At 40.1% G+C, this 17,736-nt stretch overlaps 1 protein-coding gene across 1 annotated transcript in view; it reads right to left on the minus strand.

Moving 5' to 3' along the window:
* SENP7 (SUMO specific peptidase 7) overlaps positions 1-17,736 on the minus strand; it is a 181,560-nt gene that overhangs the window by 34,841 nt on the left and 128,983 nt on the right. Inside the window, exons 8-12 of the mRNA XM_081086738.1 lie at positions 17,284-17,465; positions 15,504-15,843; positions 14,333-14,490; positions 10,470-10,607; positions 9-42 (exon numbers count right to left, since the gene is read on the minus strand). Of these exons, the coding sequence (XP_080942864.1) occupies positions 9-42; positions 10,470-10,607; positions 14,333-14,490; positions 15,504-15,843; positions 17,284-17,465 (852 nt within the window). The remainder of the gene's footprint in view (positions 1-8; positions 43-10,469; positions 10,608-14,332; positions 14,491-15,503; positions 15,844-17,283; positions 17,466-17,736) is intronic.

Genomic DNA, 17,736 nt, shown 5'->3' on the forward strand with positions numbered 1-17,736 from the left:
CAGCTTACCTTGAAATGGGATCTTAACATACTTCGGCGTGAACTACAGGAAAAATACAAAAACTGAGTTACACTTAAAATGTTGTTACTATTCAAATTTTCAAATTTTATTTTCAAAATTCAAACTCTACACTAAAAGTACTCAAGCCTTTTTATCAATAAACCAAGAATATGTTTCACTGTAAATACTTAGTTTTATGAAAGTTCAAGGATCCTGAACAAGCATCCTATCTAATAAGAAAGTAATATGCAAATTACCCATCACTCCATCACTCAATCACAAAGATGGTGGGGGCAACGGAGCTGGAGCTAGCCGGAGGCTTGGGTTGCCCCGGCAATGGAGGAAACCAAGCTTCCCGCCTGCCCTGGCCGGCCCTTGGCTCCGCTCAAGGCTACAAAGTTTCAATTATAGAAGATAAATAAATCCCAGATACCTACTGGAAAAAAGAAAAAGAAAAAAAGAACAGGCTGGGAGCTTGGGTCACCGGGGGGCGTGGCCAGCCTGAAAACGGCCCTCAGCCCCTCACCCAGGCTGGCCAGGCACCCCAGTAGGGACCCCCCACCCTGAAGGGGCTGTGGCCAGCCTGCAAACAGCCATCAGCCCCTCACCCAGGCTGGCCAGGCACCCAAGCAGGACTCCCACCCTGATCCGGGACACCCTTCAGGGCAAACCAGCCAGCCCCCACTCATGTACCAGGCCTCTATCCTATATAATAAAAGGATAATATGCAAATTGACCCTAACAGCAGAACCACTGGGAATGACTGGTCACTATGATACACACTGACCACCAGGGGGCAGATGCTCAATGCAGGAGCTGTCCCCTGGTGGTCAGTGTGCTCCCACAGGGGGAGCTCTGCTCAGCCACAAGCCAGGCTGACATTGCCAGCACAGTGGTGGTGGCGGGAGCCTCTCCTGCCTCCTCAGCAGCGCTAAGGATGTCCAACTGCAGCTTAGGCCTGCTCCCCGCTGGCAAGTAGACATCCCCTGAGGGCTCCCGGGCTATCAAAGGGATGTCTGACTGCCAGCTTAGGCCCAATCCCCCAGGGAGCAGCCTAAGCCAGTGGGTGGACATCCCCCAAGGGGTCCCAGACTGCGAGAGGGCTCAGGCTGGGCTGAAGGACACCCCTCCCGGAAGTGCACAAATTTTTGTGCACTGGGCCTCTAGTCCTAATATATGAAAACCCAGGGTCCATAACAATGGACCAAAAGCTCCACCAAACACTGGCAGTCCTGCAGTCAGTGCTGGGCTGCCGTGGCGACCCAGCACTGACTGCCAAGGGGGCTGCGGATCAGGCCCAGAGAGAGGCCTGGAGAGAGAGGCAGGGTCTGATCTGCAGCCTCCATGGCAGCTGTTGATCAGCCATTGCCTCTCTCTTTCTCTCCAGACTTCGCAAGCAGCCACACCTCTATTTCTCTCCAGGCCTCTGTGGGGGCTGCTGATCAGCCCCGCCTCTCTGATCAGGCCCAGAGGTTGGCCTGGAGGTGCTGACTAGCATAGAAACTGACCAATCAGAACCAAATCTGGGTGAACTGTGAGGAGCCAATGGCTGCCTAGGAGGCGGAGCTTTTGATGCTGATTGGATAGAAACCAACCAATCAGAACCAAATTGGCCAGCAGGGGAGAGGCATTAGGGGTGAGATCAGGCCGGCAGGGGAGGGCCGTTGGGGGCGAGATCAGGCCAGCAAGGGAGGGCAGTCAGGGGCAATCAGGCAGGCAGGCAGAGGCAGTTAGGGGTGATCAGGCAGGCAGGCAGGTTATTTATAATAGCCCTGATTTGGAAGCATCCCAAGTATCCAACAGTAGATGAGTGGATAAAGAGCTCTGGTACATTTACACAATGGAATAACACTCAGCTATAAAAAATAAAAAAAAATTTAAAAAGGAAGGAAATCCTACCTTTTGCAACAACATGTATGGACCTGGAGAGTATTATGCTAAGTGAAATAAGCCAGTCAGAGAAAGGCAAATACCATATGATTTCACTTACTAGTATATGTGTAATCTAATCAACAAAATTAACTAACAAACAAAATAGAAACAGACCCATAGATAGAGAGAATAGATTGACAGCAGTAAGAGAGGAGGGGGTAGAGGATTGGGTAAAAAAGGTGAAGGGATTAAACAAACAAACAAATAAATACCTCACAGACAGATAACAGTATGGTGATGACCAGAGGACAAAGGGAATGGGAGGGGAAAAGGCAGGAGAGGTTAAAGGGAAAAAAATGGTAATGGAGGACTTGACTTGGGTGAACACACAATACAGGTGATATATTATAGAATTACACCCCTGAAACTTATATACTTTTATTAACTAATATCACCCTAATAAATTAAATAAAAAAGAACCCTGTGTAAATAATTTAAATCTCAATGTGCTCATTTTAAAAAGCAAGTAAGACTTTACTTAGTATATTTTTCAAAAATGTTTCCTGAATTTTTAAAGAAGAAATAAGACAAAGTTCAAAAGAAACTGCCAAGAGATGTCACTGACTTGGATAAATAAGTTGTCACTGACTAGTAAATAAACCAATCACAAAACAGGGTGTAATTTTTGGCTTTGTTGACATTCCCAGCATTCATCTTTCCTTGTTTCATGCTACAAATTCCCTTCAAACTAAGGATTCAGCAAGGTTCTTGCTCTTTCTGCTCCTTCTGCCACGTCACTAATTTTCTCTAGGTACCTCGTCTGTATATCTGACCTCCTTAACCCTTTGAGTGCCAACCAATATCCTAGGAACTATGCTAAAATTGCCAAGGCATTTTTGCTGATTTTACAGCAGTTTAGGGGGGGGGGGGGGAATGAATCGTAAGTAAATGAAGTTACATATTCAAAAACTTAAGAAAATCTTTACTACATTTGTTTTCATCTTTGACATATATTGTTTGCTGATTGTATTATAAAATACTAGTAGAAAAAAATTTGAACAAAACATATAATGTTAAAATAAAATTAACCTCTAGAGTGCCGGGGAGCACGATCGCGCTCCTCCTGTCTTTCCCGAAAAGCACCGGGAGCCCTATCGCGCTCCTCTGCAGTGTCACTATTAGACGCTAGTAGTTCCCTCTTCATTGGCAGATGGCACCTAAGTGCAGATTACTTACGATGCCAAATGTTTGTAGTTCTAAAATTGACCACTGGCATTTATCTGGCTAATTTTCATAATTTTTTTCCTAAACTGCTGTAAAATCAGCAAAAATGCCTTGGCAATTTTAGCATAGTTCCTAGGATATTGGTTGGCACTCAAAGGGTTAATGTTGACTTTGAATACATGAATGAAGATTATTTAACTTTTAATAAGAATTGAGATATTTAGCAATACCATCATCACTAATAAAAGCAGACTTAGAACCAGGCGCCATTTCGAAGCTTTAGGGCTACAAAATCTGAGTAAACTTCATAAAATCGTAGTACCTGTAAAAAATTAGGCAGATAAATGCCAGTGGTCAATAAAGAGTGAACTATTAGCATCTAATAGTGACACTGCAGGAGGAGCGTGATAGCGCTCCCAGCACTTTTGACGAAAGACAGGAGTGCAATCGCGCTCCCCAGCACTCTAGGGGTTAAGCGTTGCTTTTATGATAAACTCTCAAGGGTTGTAGAGCACACCTAAATCTTCCATGTACCATCTAAAATAGGCTTGTGCTTTTACATTTGTTTTTCCATTAATGCCAAGTGAATTCATGCTTATTTATTTATTCATTAGCTAGGTTTCTTTTTTGAGCAACACATTTATAAAACTGTCGACCAAATCAGGGGTACAGTCTATGAGCACAAAACAAAATCAAACATGGTCTTGGTACATGGGTACCTAAATTAACTGTCAACAGAGTTCCAAATAAATAAGAAACAATGTTCAGTGAAATTACAGATTTACTGTGACTCCATTACTTTTATCAATTTAAAAATTATTTCATATTGTAGTTTCACAAATATAAAAATCATATTTCATAGTGTAAGTTAGGCACTAAAGCAAAATTCAAGCAAAATGGCACATGAATTAAAAGCTGATCTTCGGGTTCAAATCCTACCTCTATTATCTCTACTAAAACAAATAGCAAGTAGATACTTATGTAACTTACTAAACTTCTCTTAGCTTTAGATAAGTCCCTTAATCAAGGGGAACTATTATCATTAGATACTAGCATCTGATTAATAAGCACATTTACTAGTTTAATTTAGTCAAATTCACCTTATTATTCTGTCACTTTCACACAGCTGCTACATACAGGGTGTCCCCAAAAATGTATACACACTTAAACAGCTGACAGCTGTTAAATGAAAATGAAATGTATTTTAATAAACACTGCCGGAGGAGAAACCAAGATGGCGGCATAGATAAACACTGGGAAATAGTCGCTTCCCACAACAATTGAAAATTATCCCAAAGGACGGAGCAAACATCGTCCAAAACAACAGGAAGGCTGGCTGAGTGTAATTTCTACAACTAGAAGAAAAGAAAAGCACGCTGAGAGCCAGAGGAGCTGCGGAGGCTGAGTGCAGAGGTACGGCGGCGGCTCGCGCGCGCGGAAAGGGGCTGGCACCTGAGGACGCGGCTGTCTTTTTGAATCACAAGCTCCCGACTGCTCTGAACTCCGGTTCCGGGAAGTCTCTGGGGACCCAGGTCTCATACGGGGAGAGGCGACTCTGTCAGGCGGCAGCGGGCGAACTTGAGGGGCGGATTTCTCTCAGAGGTGCTTGCAGCCGTTACCGGGACACTGAGACGCGCGACTCCGGGCGCGGAGAATCAGCCATAGCGTCTTTCTCCGCCCCTTTTGACTCCCTGAGACCCCGCCCCACCCAGGCTGCGGCAGAGGCTTTTGCATGTGAATGTACCTAACTACAGCCCAGCCAAGCAGACCCGGAACTTCCAAGAGAAGGCCCAAGGCCCCGCAGCGGCTTGCATTGCTTCACAGCTGAGCCTCTCCGTGGCTCCGGCTGTGTGGCCTCAGGCAGGGGCTGAATTAGCACCTCCTTAGATCCAGGAGCCACTGTACCCAGTGGTCAGAGGGGGACCATTCTCCCACTTCAGACACAGCTGCTTCCCACAGCCAATTGGACTGGAGGTCAATTCCTCCCAGTGATCCTACAACAACCAAGGCACCAAGAGTGCACCAAGAGTGTCCACCCCAGGTAACTGGGGAGGCTGAGCCACTGGGCCCTACAGGACACCTGGCGCGCAGGGCCACTCTATCAACACAGGGAAGCAGCCAAAATGCGGAGACAAAGAAACAGGTCACAATTGGCAGAAACGGAGGAGGCCAGACGACTGGATATAGAGTTCAAGGCCACGTTTATAAGGTTTTTCAAGAATTTTATGGAAACCGCCGATAAATTTAATAAATCCCTCAAGGAGTATAGTGAGACCATGGAGGTCATGAAAAAGGACCAACTAGAAATTAAGCATACACTGACTGAAATAAAGAATAATTTACAGAGATCCAACAGCAGACAAGAGGATCCCAAGAATCAAGTCAAAGATTTGAAATGCAAAGAAACAAAAAATACCCAACCGAAAAAGAAAAAAGAAAAGAGATTCAAAAAATACGAAGATAGTGTAAGGAACCTCTGGGACAACTTCAAGCGTACCAACATCAGAATTATAGGGGTACCAGAAGGAGAGAGAGGGCAAGATATTGAAAACCTTTTCGAAGAAATAATGACAGAAAACTTCCCCCACCTGGTGAAAGAAATGGACTTACAAGTCCAGGAAGCGCAGAGAACCCCAAACAAAAGGAACCCAAAGAGGACCACACCAAGACACATCATAATTAAAATGCCAAGAGCAAAAGATAAAGAGAAAATCTTAAAAGCAGCAAGAGAAAGACAGTCAGTTACCTACAAGGGAGTACCCATCCGACTGTCAGCTGATTTCTCAACAGAAACCATGCAGGCCAGAAGAGAGTGGCAAGAAATATTCAAAGAGATGAATAGCAAGAACCTGCAACCAAGATTACTTTATCCAGCAAAGCTATCATTCAGAATGGAAGGTCAGATAAAGAGCTTCACGGATAAGAAAAAGCTAAAGGAGTTCATCACCACCAAACCAGCATTATATGAAATGCTGAAAGGTATTCTTTAAGAAGAGGAAGAAGAAAAAGGAACTCTTACCATTTGCCACAGCATGGATGGAACTGGAGAGCGGATAAATACCACAAGATCTCACTTATTTGTGGAATATAATGAACAACATAAACTGATGAACAAGGACTGATCCAGAGACGGAGAGGCTTTGATTGGACTGTCGGGCCTTGGAGGGAAGGTAGGGGAGGGTGGGGGCAAGGGGGAAAGATCAACCAAAGGACTTATATGCAAGCATATAGGCCTAACCAATGGACACGGACAACGGGGAGGTGAGGGGATGAGCGGGGGGAGGGGGGGGTAGAGGGTACACATATGTAATATCTTAATCAATAAAAAATATACAAAAAATAAAAATAAAATAAACACTGCCTTTGTAATTACACTCAATGTGTGTATACATTTTGGGGGGACGCCCTGTATATGTGATGTGTATTTTCCACTGTCAAATTCCTTCTGACATGTTTCACTGGGTCTTTAATCTCATAAAAGATACCTTAGCAAATGAAAATAACTAGTGATAGATAATGAATATAAGAGTGATGCTTTTAAAATTTGATAGTCATTACTACAAAATTATGAACTAGAAGTAGTGCATCTATGTATCTTTGGCCTCTACTTTCTATGTTATTCTCTCATTCTTTCACTCTAAGAATTCTTGTCCTATCAAACCGTTCAGCTTGGCAAGGATCTGATACTCACTTATACCTTTGTATGATGATTAAGCCATTACGTAACCTCTCTGAAAGGCAAAGCCTTATTCCTAGCAAAAATTTAATCTCCAGGTAAGAATATGAGAAAAATAATTTTGTGGGGGAAAAAATGATGTTTTTGTGGGGATAAGGTAAACCCAGTTCTCCGAAATCATGTCACATCTATCTAACGTAAGAAAAAGGCTGAACATAAGAGCTATTTTTATAACTTGTTACAATAGCCCATAGAGTTCTCTCAACATAAGAGATACTTAATAAACATTTTCCTGCTACCAACAAAGTTGAGATCTAAACACGAAATGTTCACATCTAGTGCAGCATTCTCTACACCAGATATTTTCAACCTATGTGCCGTAAGAATTTTTAAAACATTCAATACTGACTGTTTAGATCTCTTTTCCCTTGTACTGTCAAATTAAAAAATTACAATAGCTAGCACAATAGTCATCCAGTGTGAATGCCCTGTCTTGAACCATAAATATATATCAATATATATAAAAGGCTAAACAATCATCTGACTGACCGACCATCCGACCAGCCAGTAGGTGTGATGCGCACTGACCACCAGGGGGCAGACACTCAATGCAGGAGCTGCCAAGCGACAGCAACTTTGCAGAGTGCCCTCTCGTTCTCCAGGACCCCTCGGGGAATGTCGGAGAGCCGGGTTCGGCCCGATCCCCGGAGGCCAGGCCAAGGAACCCCACCTACCGGAGGGAACTCGCTCACTCCACAGATGACCTATGAGCCGCAGTGCTACCCCAGGTGCAGCATCCAGGAAGGTACCACGGGAGGTGGGCTCCAGGGCGTGTCTGCCCGTCTTGCCCAGTCCTGCCCCGCTGGCCACCTTCTAATTTCCTTTCAATGTGTACCAATCCATGCACACTCACACACTCACAAGATGGCTGCCTATGACCAGGCCGGCAGGGTAGAGTTGGTGAGGGATGACCAAACGACTGAACAAGCAGGCTGCATGGGGCAACCAGGCCGGCAGGGGAGTTAGTGAGGGATAACCAAACAACTGAACCGCAGACTGCATGCGGCGACCAGGCCGGGGGGGGGGGGGGGGTGGTCATGAGGAGCAATCAGGCCGGCGGAGGGGTGGGGGGCAGTTGGGGGCGATTAGGCTGGCAGAGGTGGACAGTTGGGGGTGACCAGGCCAGCAGGGGGGGCAGTAAGAGGTGACCAGGCCGACGGGAGGGGCAATTCGGAGCGACCAGGCCAGCAGGGAAAGGGTAGTTTGGGGTGACCTGGCCAGCAGCAGGGGGCAGTTAGGGGTGACCAAGCAGGCAGGCAGGCGAGCGATTAAGAGCCAGCGGTCCAGGATTGTGAGAGGGATGTCCAACTGCTGACTTTTTAAATTTTTAATTTAATTATATTTTTGTAATTTTTTGAATTGTTTATGCTCTCTCCATTATAACATAGCTGTTTTATTTTTGCTGAATTCCTTTGTCTTTGCTCACATGCATATATTTTACCTGCATATATTTGCTTTGATTTACTAAACCACTTTCTTATAATCAGACATTTAAGTTTTTTACTTTAATTATAAGAAGTGTTCCAACAAACAGGTTTTAAGACATATTTTATGACACTTATTGAATATTTGCAGTACCCTATTATTTGTAATAGCAAAATACTGGGAGACCTGAAATGTCTAAGAGTCAAGAATTAAGGACAAGGAAATCCAAGTATCTTAAAACAGGTACATGAATTAAATTAGTTTACATATGGTGAGTTACAAAACAGTATGTATATTTTAAACATATATATCTAATATGAAGAATATAGAATGATATACAATTTAGAATCAGGGGCAGTTCTCTCTAGATAAACAAGATTATAGGTGTTCTTTAAATTACTCCTTTATTCATTTCTAGTTTTTTGTTTGGTTTTATTTTTTGCCCATGACAAGCCCACCTGACTGTGTAATAGCAATTAATATGTTAATTAATAACAACCCACTGTTGAATACTTATATTTGATTTCCCTCTCCAGCTAATCAATTATTGTCATATATTGAAGTTACCCAATATTTTGCCATTACAAAGAACTCAACAAAAAAACTGGTTAAACCTGAATTTAAAATAAAAAAAGCAAAATGCGGTGGGAGCGATGAAAAGTGGGGAAAAAAAAATCCCTTAAAGAAGAATTGTAAAATCACCCCAAGCATGTAAAAAACATTCATATCTGAAAACTAGTGATGAGGGAACACTGCTCTTGAGCTTTCAATCAAAGTGATTTTAACTATATCACAAGCTACCATTATTTGTAGTTCACATGATATGTTGGATTTGTACAGAATGTTTACTCTATTGGGATTAGGTTTTACCTCACACTGTCACCAAGTAAACATCTACTTTATGACTTAAAGCATGCACTCTCTTCTCTGTGAAGTAGCCTCTGATTCTTCCAGACAGATACAGGTACTCATTCCCATATGTACCCTTTTTGTACATATTTCCATTATACATTTTACCATAATCTAAAGTCTCTATTTATGTGTCTATTGCTTCCATCCTATATAATAAAAGGGTAATATGCAAATTGACCCTAACAGCAGAATGACTGGGAACAAATGACGCATACTGACCACCAGGGGGCAGACACTCCACAGGGGGAGGTCTGCTCAGCCACAAGCCAGGCTGACAGCTGCGAGCGCAGCAGCAGTGGCAGGAGCCTCTCCCGCCTCCTCGGCAACACTAAGAATGTCCGACTGCAACTTAGGTCCACTCCCTATGGGACATCCCCCGAGGGCTTCCGGGCTGCCAGAGAGATGTCTGACTGCCAGCTTAGGGCCAATCCCCTGGGGGAGTAGGCCTAAGCTGGCAGGTGGACATCCCCCAAGGGGTCCCAGACTGTGAGAGGGCACAGGCCGGGCTGAGGGACCCTCTCCCCGAGTGCATGAATTTTCATGCACTGGGCCTCTAGTTATACTGTAAACTCCTTGAAAGCAGAGGCCATGTCTTACTATTTTTATATTCCCTGCTTTATTTCTAACACAGTGAAACATCAATAAAACTTCTAGGAAAATACGTAAGTTATAATCTGATGTAGTCAATTCATTTTAACTAAAGTTTATAGGGCCTACTTAAATTTTAGCCATTTATGGAAGAATAAAAAAAAAATAAAAGCATGGCTCTTTATCATAAGAAGCTTAAAGTCTAATGGAGCAGTTCAGGCAAGAATATAAACAATTATAAACACATAGAATAAATATTACAATAGATGTACAAACAAAGTGCTATAAGTACACAGTAAAGGGAGAAGTTAATTCTGGCTAGAAAGAAGAAATCACAAAAGGATTCCTAGAAGAGGAAGTATTTCACATAAGCCTTAATGAGATGTCTTATTTGCGCTCCCAACTGCAACCTGAATAAAAATATAATTTACCATTAAATTAATTTTATAGCTCAAAAACTATCAATATGTAGGTTTTATACATGATTTTCATTAGTCAGATCAGAAATATAATTTTAGGACATTCCCCTGTGATTTTAGGAATCCCCCTCCAATTAAAGACGTATTTCAATGTATGACAAATTTAAATTGTCTCATATCAAATTATTCTCAGTTCTATTTTCACTTGCACTAAAAAAAGAGAAGATAATATGAAATACTTTGTCTAATATCCAAAACTAAAAAAAAGAAAAAAAAAATTTAGATATACTTACTGTAACACAACCTTTAGAAGCTCCTTTTATTTTACCAATATAAATAGAAGTAAATACAAAATCCAGTTGTAGATCCATCTCATTACTAGGCATAATACAGGAAGTGTTTTCCATGGCAGGACATAATTCAGATGAAGCCTAACAAGGAATAAATTACAAAATTCTTATAACCCTAAGTATTATATAAATGTTGACAATGCTTTTCCAAAGTCAGATACTTCTTTAATTACTATTAATGGAACTGAAGAATTTTTTACTGTTGTTACTGTGAGGAAATATTATCTAGATTACTTTTCTTAAAAACTATGATTTACCTTGAGAAAATTACTCCAAATAGTCGATTCCTAAATTAATTCCGGGTCTAAGTTCTAGAAATTAGAACTGCATCAATCTTCCTCTGTATCAAAGGCATGATTTCAAACTCAATATTCCCTTTATTCATTGTTAACGCAATAGAAGTAAATTAAGATTTATATAGTGATTTAGTTTAAAATGAGTTTTTAAATATACTCTCTCTTTTTATCCCACAGCCACTCCATGAAGTAGTTCTCTTTTTTCCCACTTAAGTTAATAGATGTTTTGGTTGGTTAAGTGACTTGCCCAAGGTAATGCAGTTACTAAAAAGCAGAGCTAAGACAAATTCAAGTCTCTATCGCCAAGCCAAGAGTTATTTCAACCACGTAAAATTGCTTCCATAAACAAGATGATGCTCTTAGCTACTGAGAGTTTAGTGATCAATAAAGGGATATAAATACCTAAAACCCATCAGTTACATAAAATCTATGTTTTACTATATGATCTATGTCTGAGGATAGCCAACCAGTTGCCTAAAACTTCAAAATTCATAGCACTTCCACACAAACAACTACAGAACTCTGCTTTTAAATGACAACAGATAACCAGGCAGTATCAGCAACAGCTGCTGCCCACAACCTCTACTGAATTCTACACTGTGCAACAATGACTTTTTCAACTCCATGTTTGCCTTGCCTTTGCACATTATCTTGCTTTAAGCCTAACATCACAAGTAACCAAATAAATTATCACTAGAGCAATTATGCATGTATTAACTCTCTACCTACCTCTAGAAAATATTAGTCCTCATCTAAAACTTACACAGTGCTCATTATTTTTAACCCAGTTCATAATGATTGCTTAATGGAATTTTTTTGTCATTCTTGTCTTTTATTGTTTACTGTACTATTCTGATCCCCTAAGTAAAAAGGGGAATCAAATCAACTACAGGTGATTGTAATCAGTTGGAGAAAACTCTGTCTTTCTCTGTTTAAGTAATAAAATTACAAGATAGAATAGAAATAATTTCTTATTGGGCATCACAGTTTGTAAAGACTAACTGCCTCCCAAAAATGAGCAATCCACGTTTCTCATAACTTCACCTGAAACTGGAAACAAGGGAGAGTGTGGCGATGTTATGGGATTCTGCTTTATAGATGCTGGTAGGTGGTAGGTCTCCACATTATTTGCTATTTGGCTGTGATCATATTCTGTCAGTTCTAGAGGAGATGTTACTTTTTAAAAAATTTTTATTGATTGGCCCTAACCGGTTTGGCTCAGTGGATAGAGCGTCGGCCTGCGGACTGAAGGGTCCTGGGTTTGATTCTGGTCAAGGGCACGTACCTTGGTTGCGGCACATCCCCAGTAGGGGGTGTGCAGGAGGCAGCTGATCAATGTTTCTCTCTCATCGATGTTTCTCTCTACCCCTCTCCCTTCTTCTCTGTAAAAAATCAATAAAAAAATTTTTTTTATTTTTTATTGATTGATTGGTGAGAGAGAGAGAGAGACAGAGAAAGACAGAGAGGAGAGATTTGTGTTCCACCTGTTTATGCATTCGTTGCTTGCTTCTTGTAAGTGCTCTGACCAGGGATTGAACCGAAAACCTTGGCGTATTGGGACGATGCTCTAACCCAGTCGTTTGCAAACTGCGGTTCGCGAGCCACGTGCGGCTCTTTGGCCCCTTGAGTGTAGCTCTTCCACAAAATACCACGTGCGGGCGCACACATACAGTGCGATTGAAACTTCGTGGCCCATGTGCAGAAGTTGGTATTTTGTGGAAGAGCCACACTCAAGGGGCCAAAGAACCGCATGTGGCTCGCGAGCCGCAGTTTGCCGACCACTGCATGAGCTACCCAGCCAGGGCCTGTTATTTCCCTATAATATGATCTTTCATACTGCATTGTAAACTTATATGCTGCCAAAGGAACTATAATTCATCTAGAAAAGGGATGGGGAACCATTTTTCTGCCAAGGGCCATTTGGATATTTATAGTATCATTTGTGGGCCAAAATTATCAACTTAAAAATTAGCCTGCTATATTTGGTCAAACATTTAATTAACTCACCCCTAATGGCTTGGCAGAGCCAGACCAAAGGATTTTGCTGGCCTTAGCCAGATGTCTCCTACCCCTGATTCTAGAAGTTTGAACTCATTATCAACAATGACACTGTTTTAATTACAAAAACAACTAACCCATCAAGTATGCTATTGCCCAATGGGCAAGAACGGTTACATTTTAACAAAAATTCAGAACACAGTTTCTGAGGTGATCTCTGTACGGAATTCTTTTTATTTTTTTAAATATATTTTATTGATTTTTTACAGAGAGGAAGGGAGAGAGACAGAGTTAGAAACATCGATGAGAGAGAAACATCGATCAGCTGCCTCCTGCACACCGCCCACTGGGGATGTGCCCGCAACCAAGGCATATGCCCTTGACTGGAATCGAACCTGGGACCCTTCAGTCCACAGGCCGACGCTCTATCCACTGAGCCAAACTGGTTACGGCATACGGAATTCTTAATGCAATAGAAATACTGGTGAAACTAATCACACCATCAGACTGTTTTTATAAAACTGACCAAATTCTTCATCACATTCTACAGAATAACAGCCTCTGACATTATTTAAGAACACACAGAAGTTTACCATAATTCTGTACTTGTGGTCACTGATAACCATTTCTTAAAAACAACATAATCAGAGGTTCATAATATGAACAAACACTGACAGTAAATGACTTGAATCTTACTTTAGAGCTAGACTCTTCAAAGTGCTATGTCAAAAACACAAGTGGCTGACAGTAAACCATCAGAGACAATCATTTATTATGTTCTGTAAGAAGGAAAATAAAAAAGGACTTAAACTGATCGCAGAGGCAGGATTTGAACACAAGTTTGTGTATCTCCAGAAGCCATGCTCTCTCCTCTATATTGTATTGCCTTAATAGCATGTGAGGGAAAAGAATAAGTCCAAGTGGTTATAGTATTGCAAGACCAGAAAAATATTGGAAACTTTTACCCTAGAAAAAGTTTCGATACAGTTCTTAAATGTCTAATGAGAACTATTAAAAATAAGTACAGTGGGGCCTTGACTTACGAGTGTCCCGACTAACGAGTTTTTCAAGATACGAGCCATCTCTCGGCCGATTTTTTTTGCTTTGAGTTGTGAGCTAAAATTCGAGTTACGAGCCAGCTTCAGATACCCCACCGCTAGTTGGCGCAGCGAACGTCACAGTGAATGCCACAACATCAGCCCAGCATCACGTGTCTCACTCATTCACTTTAAGATTTGACACACGAGTAATTTGAGTTATGAGCTCCATCACAGAACGAATTAAACTCGTAAGTCAAGGCCCCACTGTAATATAAATGACTAGAAAAAAATGGTATAATCCTTTCACTTCAAAATAAAGATAAATACATATTTCTCTGAAACTAATCTCAAAATTCAAACTAAAAGAAATGAGTAACTTTTATTACAATATTTTCCTTGATGAAACAAAAAATGGTTTTAGCCAAAAGTGAATATTTCACTATTTATCTACTAGAAGGCAGAAATAAATTACCTGTACCGATTCACATGTAGTCAATGGTAGTTCTGACAATGCTGATTCAGAAATACTCTCATTCTCATTAAGGACGTCATGGTCTTGCTTAGATTGTAACTTAAGAAGTTCTGAATTTTTATGTTCAATGGGTCCTTCTTCATCACTGGAAACAACAACTAAAAAGGCAAAATGTGTAAAAAAAAAAAAAAAAGGAGAAATGTATTTTTTTATGTGTCTCAATAATCACTTATCAAAAAGAGAACTTCTAATTAATGCTATATATCTTTGATAATCCCATTAAATTTAATCATCCAACTTTATTCTAAATTTAGAAACTGGCCTATCACTCATTCATTATCTGATTTATACTAGCTATGTGCAATAATTTCAAATTAGTACTATTATTTAGCAGTTACCTGCATATATAAAGCCATGAGAAGAACTTAGGAACAAGTTCTAGTCCTGGTAATGTATTTTACCATCACTCTAACCCAGCCGTGGGCAAACTACGGCTCGCGGGCCGGATCCGGCCCGTTTGAAATGAATAAAAACTAAAAAAAAAAAAAGACCGTACCCTTTTATGTAATGATGTTTACTTTGAATTTATATTAGTTCACACAAACACTCCATCCATGCTTTTGTTCCGGCCCTCCTGTCCAGTTTAAGAACCCATTGTGGCCCTCGAGTCAAAAAGTTTGCCCACCCCTGCTCTAACCTATACTTTAAATCCTATTACATTAGTTGCTTCCAGGAGAGGGAACTGGATGGCTAGGGAAAGATGTGGAAGACTATTCATTGTATATCCTTTTATGTACCATATGACAACATCAAGTACTCAAAAGTTAAATAAAAATTAATGACAATAATTAAACAGCACCTAAACTCTATGTACTTCAGCTTCATCAACCAAATGGCAATAATGATGATTCTTATAGGATCTTTTAAAATCTGATGAGATGAACTACAGTATACTAATCTAAAAAAAAAATAATTACTTCATTGTTTTTAACTAAATCAATATTAAAGCTTCATAAAGTCCCAAAACCACAAGTTTTTTTCTAAAGTTAATATACCCCACAGTGATGTCATAAATCTCTTATTGCCTTAGCCAAATTTGTTCAAGAGAAGAAATAAAATAACTAAGTAGAGCAGTAAAAATTAAGACCTTAATAATCCTCCTGTTACTTACTTGGTTCAGCTGAGATCAGTGATTGGTTGCCTTCACTGTGTTCACTTAAAACAGGCTTTTCTATTGTGTTTAACTTATTCTCATCCTTCTCAACCAGGGTAGCAATCCCCAAAGTATCAGTGGAAATGGAGCTCTCAACAGTTTCAGTGATTGAACAGTCAGAAGTGCTTTTGGGAGCAGCACTCAAAGCCAATTCCTGACTGTTAAGTGAAGGTAGTTCAATAAAGTCACTTTTCATAGGTTCAGGTGTAATTTCTTTAAGCAGTTTTGGATCTTGATCATGGTTTTCACTTTGCGTTTCAAACTCAGACGATACTGTTGAGTCATTTTCTTGTTCTTTCTGAACATAAATAAATGCATACAAAAAATTAGCATTTTTCAAAATTGGCTAGCATAATGAATTTTTTTAAGTTTAAATTCCTAAAGGAGAATATAAAAGTAAAAATATATCATTTTTATAATAAAGGGATAGAAAACTACACAATTATACTGCATTACTCTTGTAGTTGTCTCCCAAGTATAAAGATATACTGTCTAATCAGACACCTAAACAGTTTTTAAAAGGATAGGATGGTGAGGCTCCCATATTTACAAGGGCCTCAGACGGTCTTCCATGATCTAAGTCAACTTCAGAATGAGAGAATTTTTTTTAAGTTTTGTTTTATAAAAGTAAAGAGCCATATGACATCATGTCTATATATCTTCAGGAGCCATGCTCTCTCCTCTATATTGTAGAGAAGTAGCTAGTAACAAGAGCAAAAAATTAAAAACTTAATCAGATAACAATATAAAAAATTGTGAAAATAAATCACTGCCTTCACATCTGTTACTGTATAAATTTAAGTCATGTTTATAATTATAACTCAAAGGTACTGAAAGTCCTGAAATGCCTTGTGAATCAAAGAAATCGAAAGCTGTCTCCTTATATTTTTACTAGAGGCCCGGTGCACAAAATTTGTGCACTCAGGGGGCATCCCTCAGCCCAGCCTGCGCCCTCTCGCAGTCCAGGAGCCCACAGGGAGCGAGCCTAAGCTATTAGTCGGACATCCTTAGCGCTGCTGTGGAGGTGAGAGAGGTTCCTGCCACCGCCACTGAGCTTGCCAGTTGTGAGCTCCATTTCTGGCTGAGCAGAGCTCCGCCTGTGGGAGTGCATTGACTACTACGGGGCAGCTCCTGCATTGAGCATCTGCCCCCTGGTGGTTAGTGCGCATCATAGCGACCAGTTGTTCTGCCATTCGGTCTATTTGCATATTAGCCTTTTATTATATAGGACTGTTACTCAATACTAAGTCTTTGAAAATAGGTGCTATATGCACTAAAAATGCTAATTCTTTACTTACAAACTCTAGATAAGAGAAGCTGAAAGAAGTTGGTAAGTAAATTTCTACTGTTAAAATAAATCTCATAATTTTACAGGCCAAGTGAAAAAGCAATTAACTGCACAGCACAAATAGAATTTGGCTAAAATAAAGGAAAATAATAGAAAAAACATCTGAAGGAAATGTACACCAATGTACTAAGCACCAATGTACTAAGTAACGAGTGGAATCAAAGGAGGAGCAAACTTAACTTTTTAACTCATTCATGATATTTAAAGTTTGTTTCAATAACTGTATTAAATGTAAAAAAGTTTCATTTAAATCCTTTTTTAATTTAAAAAAATAGACAAAGAAACCTGATGATAAAAGAATAAAGCTAGAAAAACATCATTTGGCCATGGTCAATTCATTTTTATCATAGCACAAATTACTTCATGTCACATCTAAATACCTCTACTTACTGTCAGTTCTGCTGATTTATAAAAAGAAGTAGAATTATAAGAATCAGGTAAATTACTTCTAAGCCTTTTCTTTCTCTTCCTGGAAATCAGAGTGGGTTCCATTTTTGAATCAGAACATGTACCATTCTTGTTTCTGCTCCCCTCTTCAAGATGATCACAACCTCTACTTTCACTGTTAAGATCTTAAAAAAACAAGGGTCATAAACATAACCAAAAAGTACTGAAAGAATTCCTTTTAGAAGAGCTCTCAGAAACATCATCAAAATTGTTATACTACTTCCAAAGCTAATTTAAAAAAGAAGTCCACTGTAAAATTCTCATACTGACATGGATAAGTATGAAGAGATGCCCTATTTTAAAATGCATACACAAAGTGAACATTCTTTATACAATAAATATGAGGAAAATATGTAAAAAAGGTAGTATTCATTAGTAACCAAAGCAAAGCAACCA

The sequence above is a fragment of the Myotis nattereri genome, assembly GCF_964212035.1.
Source record: "Myotis nattereri genome assembly, chromosome: 3".
Taxonomy (NCBI): Eukaryota; Metazoa; Chordata; class Mammalia; order Chiroptera; family Vespertilionidae; genus Myotis; species Myotis nattereri.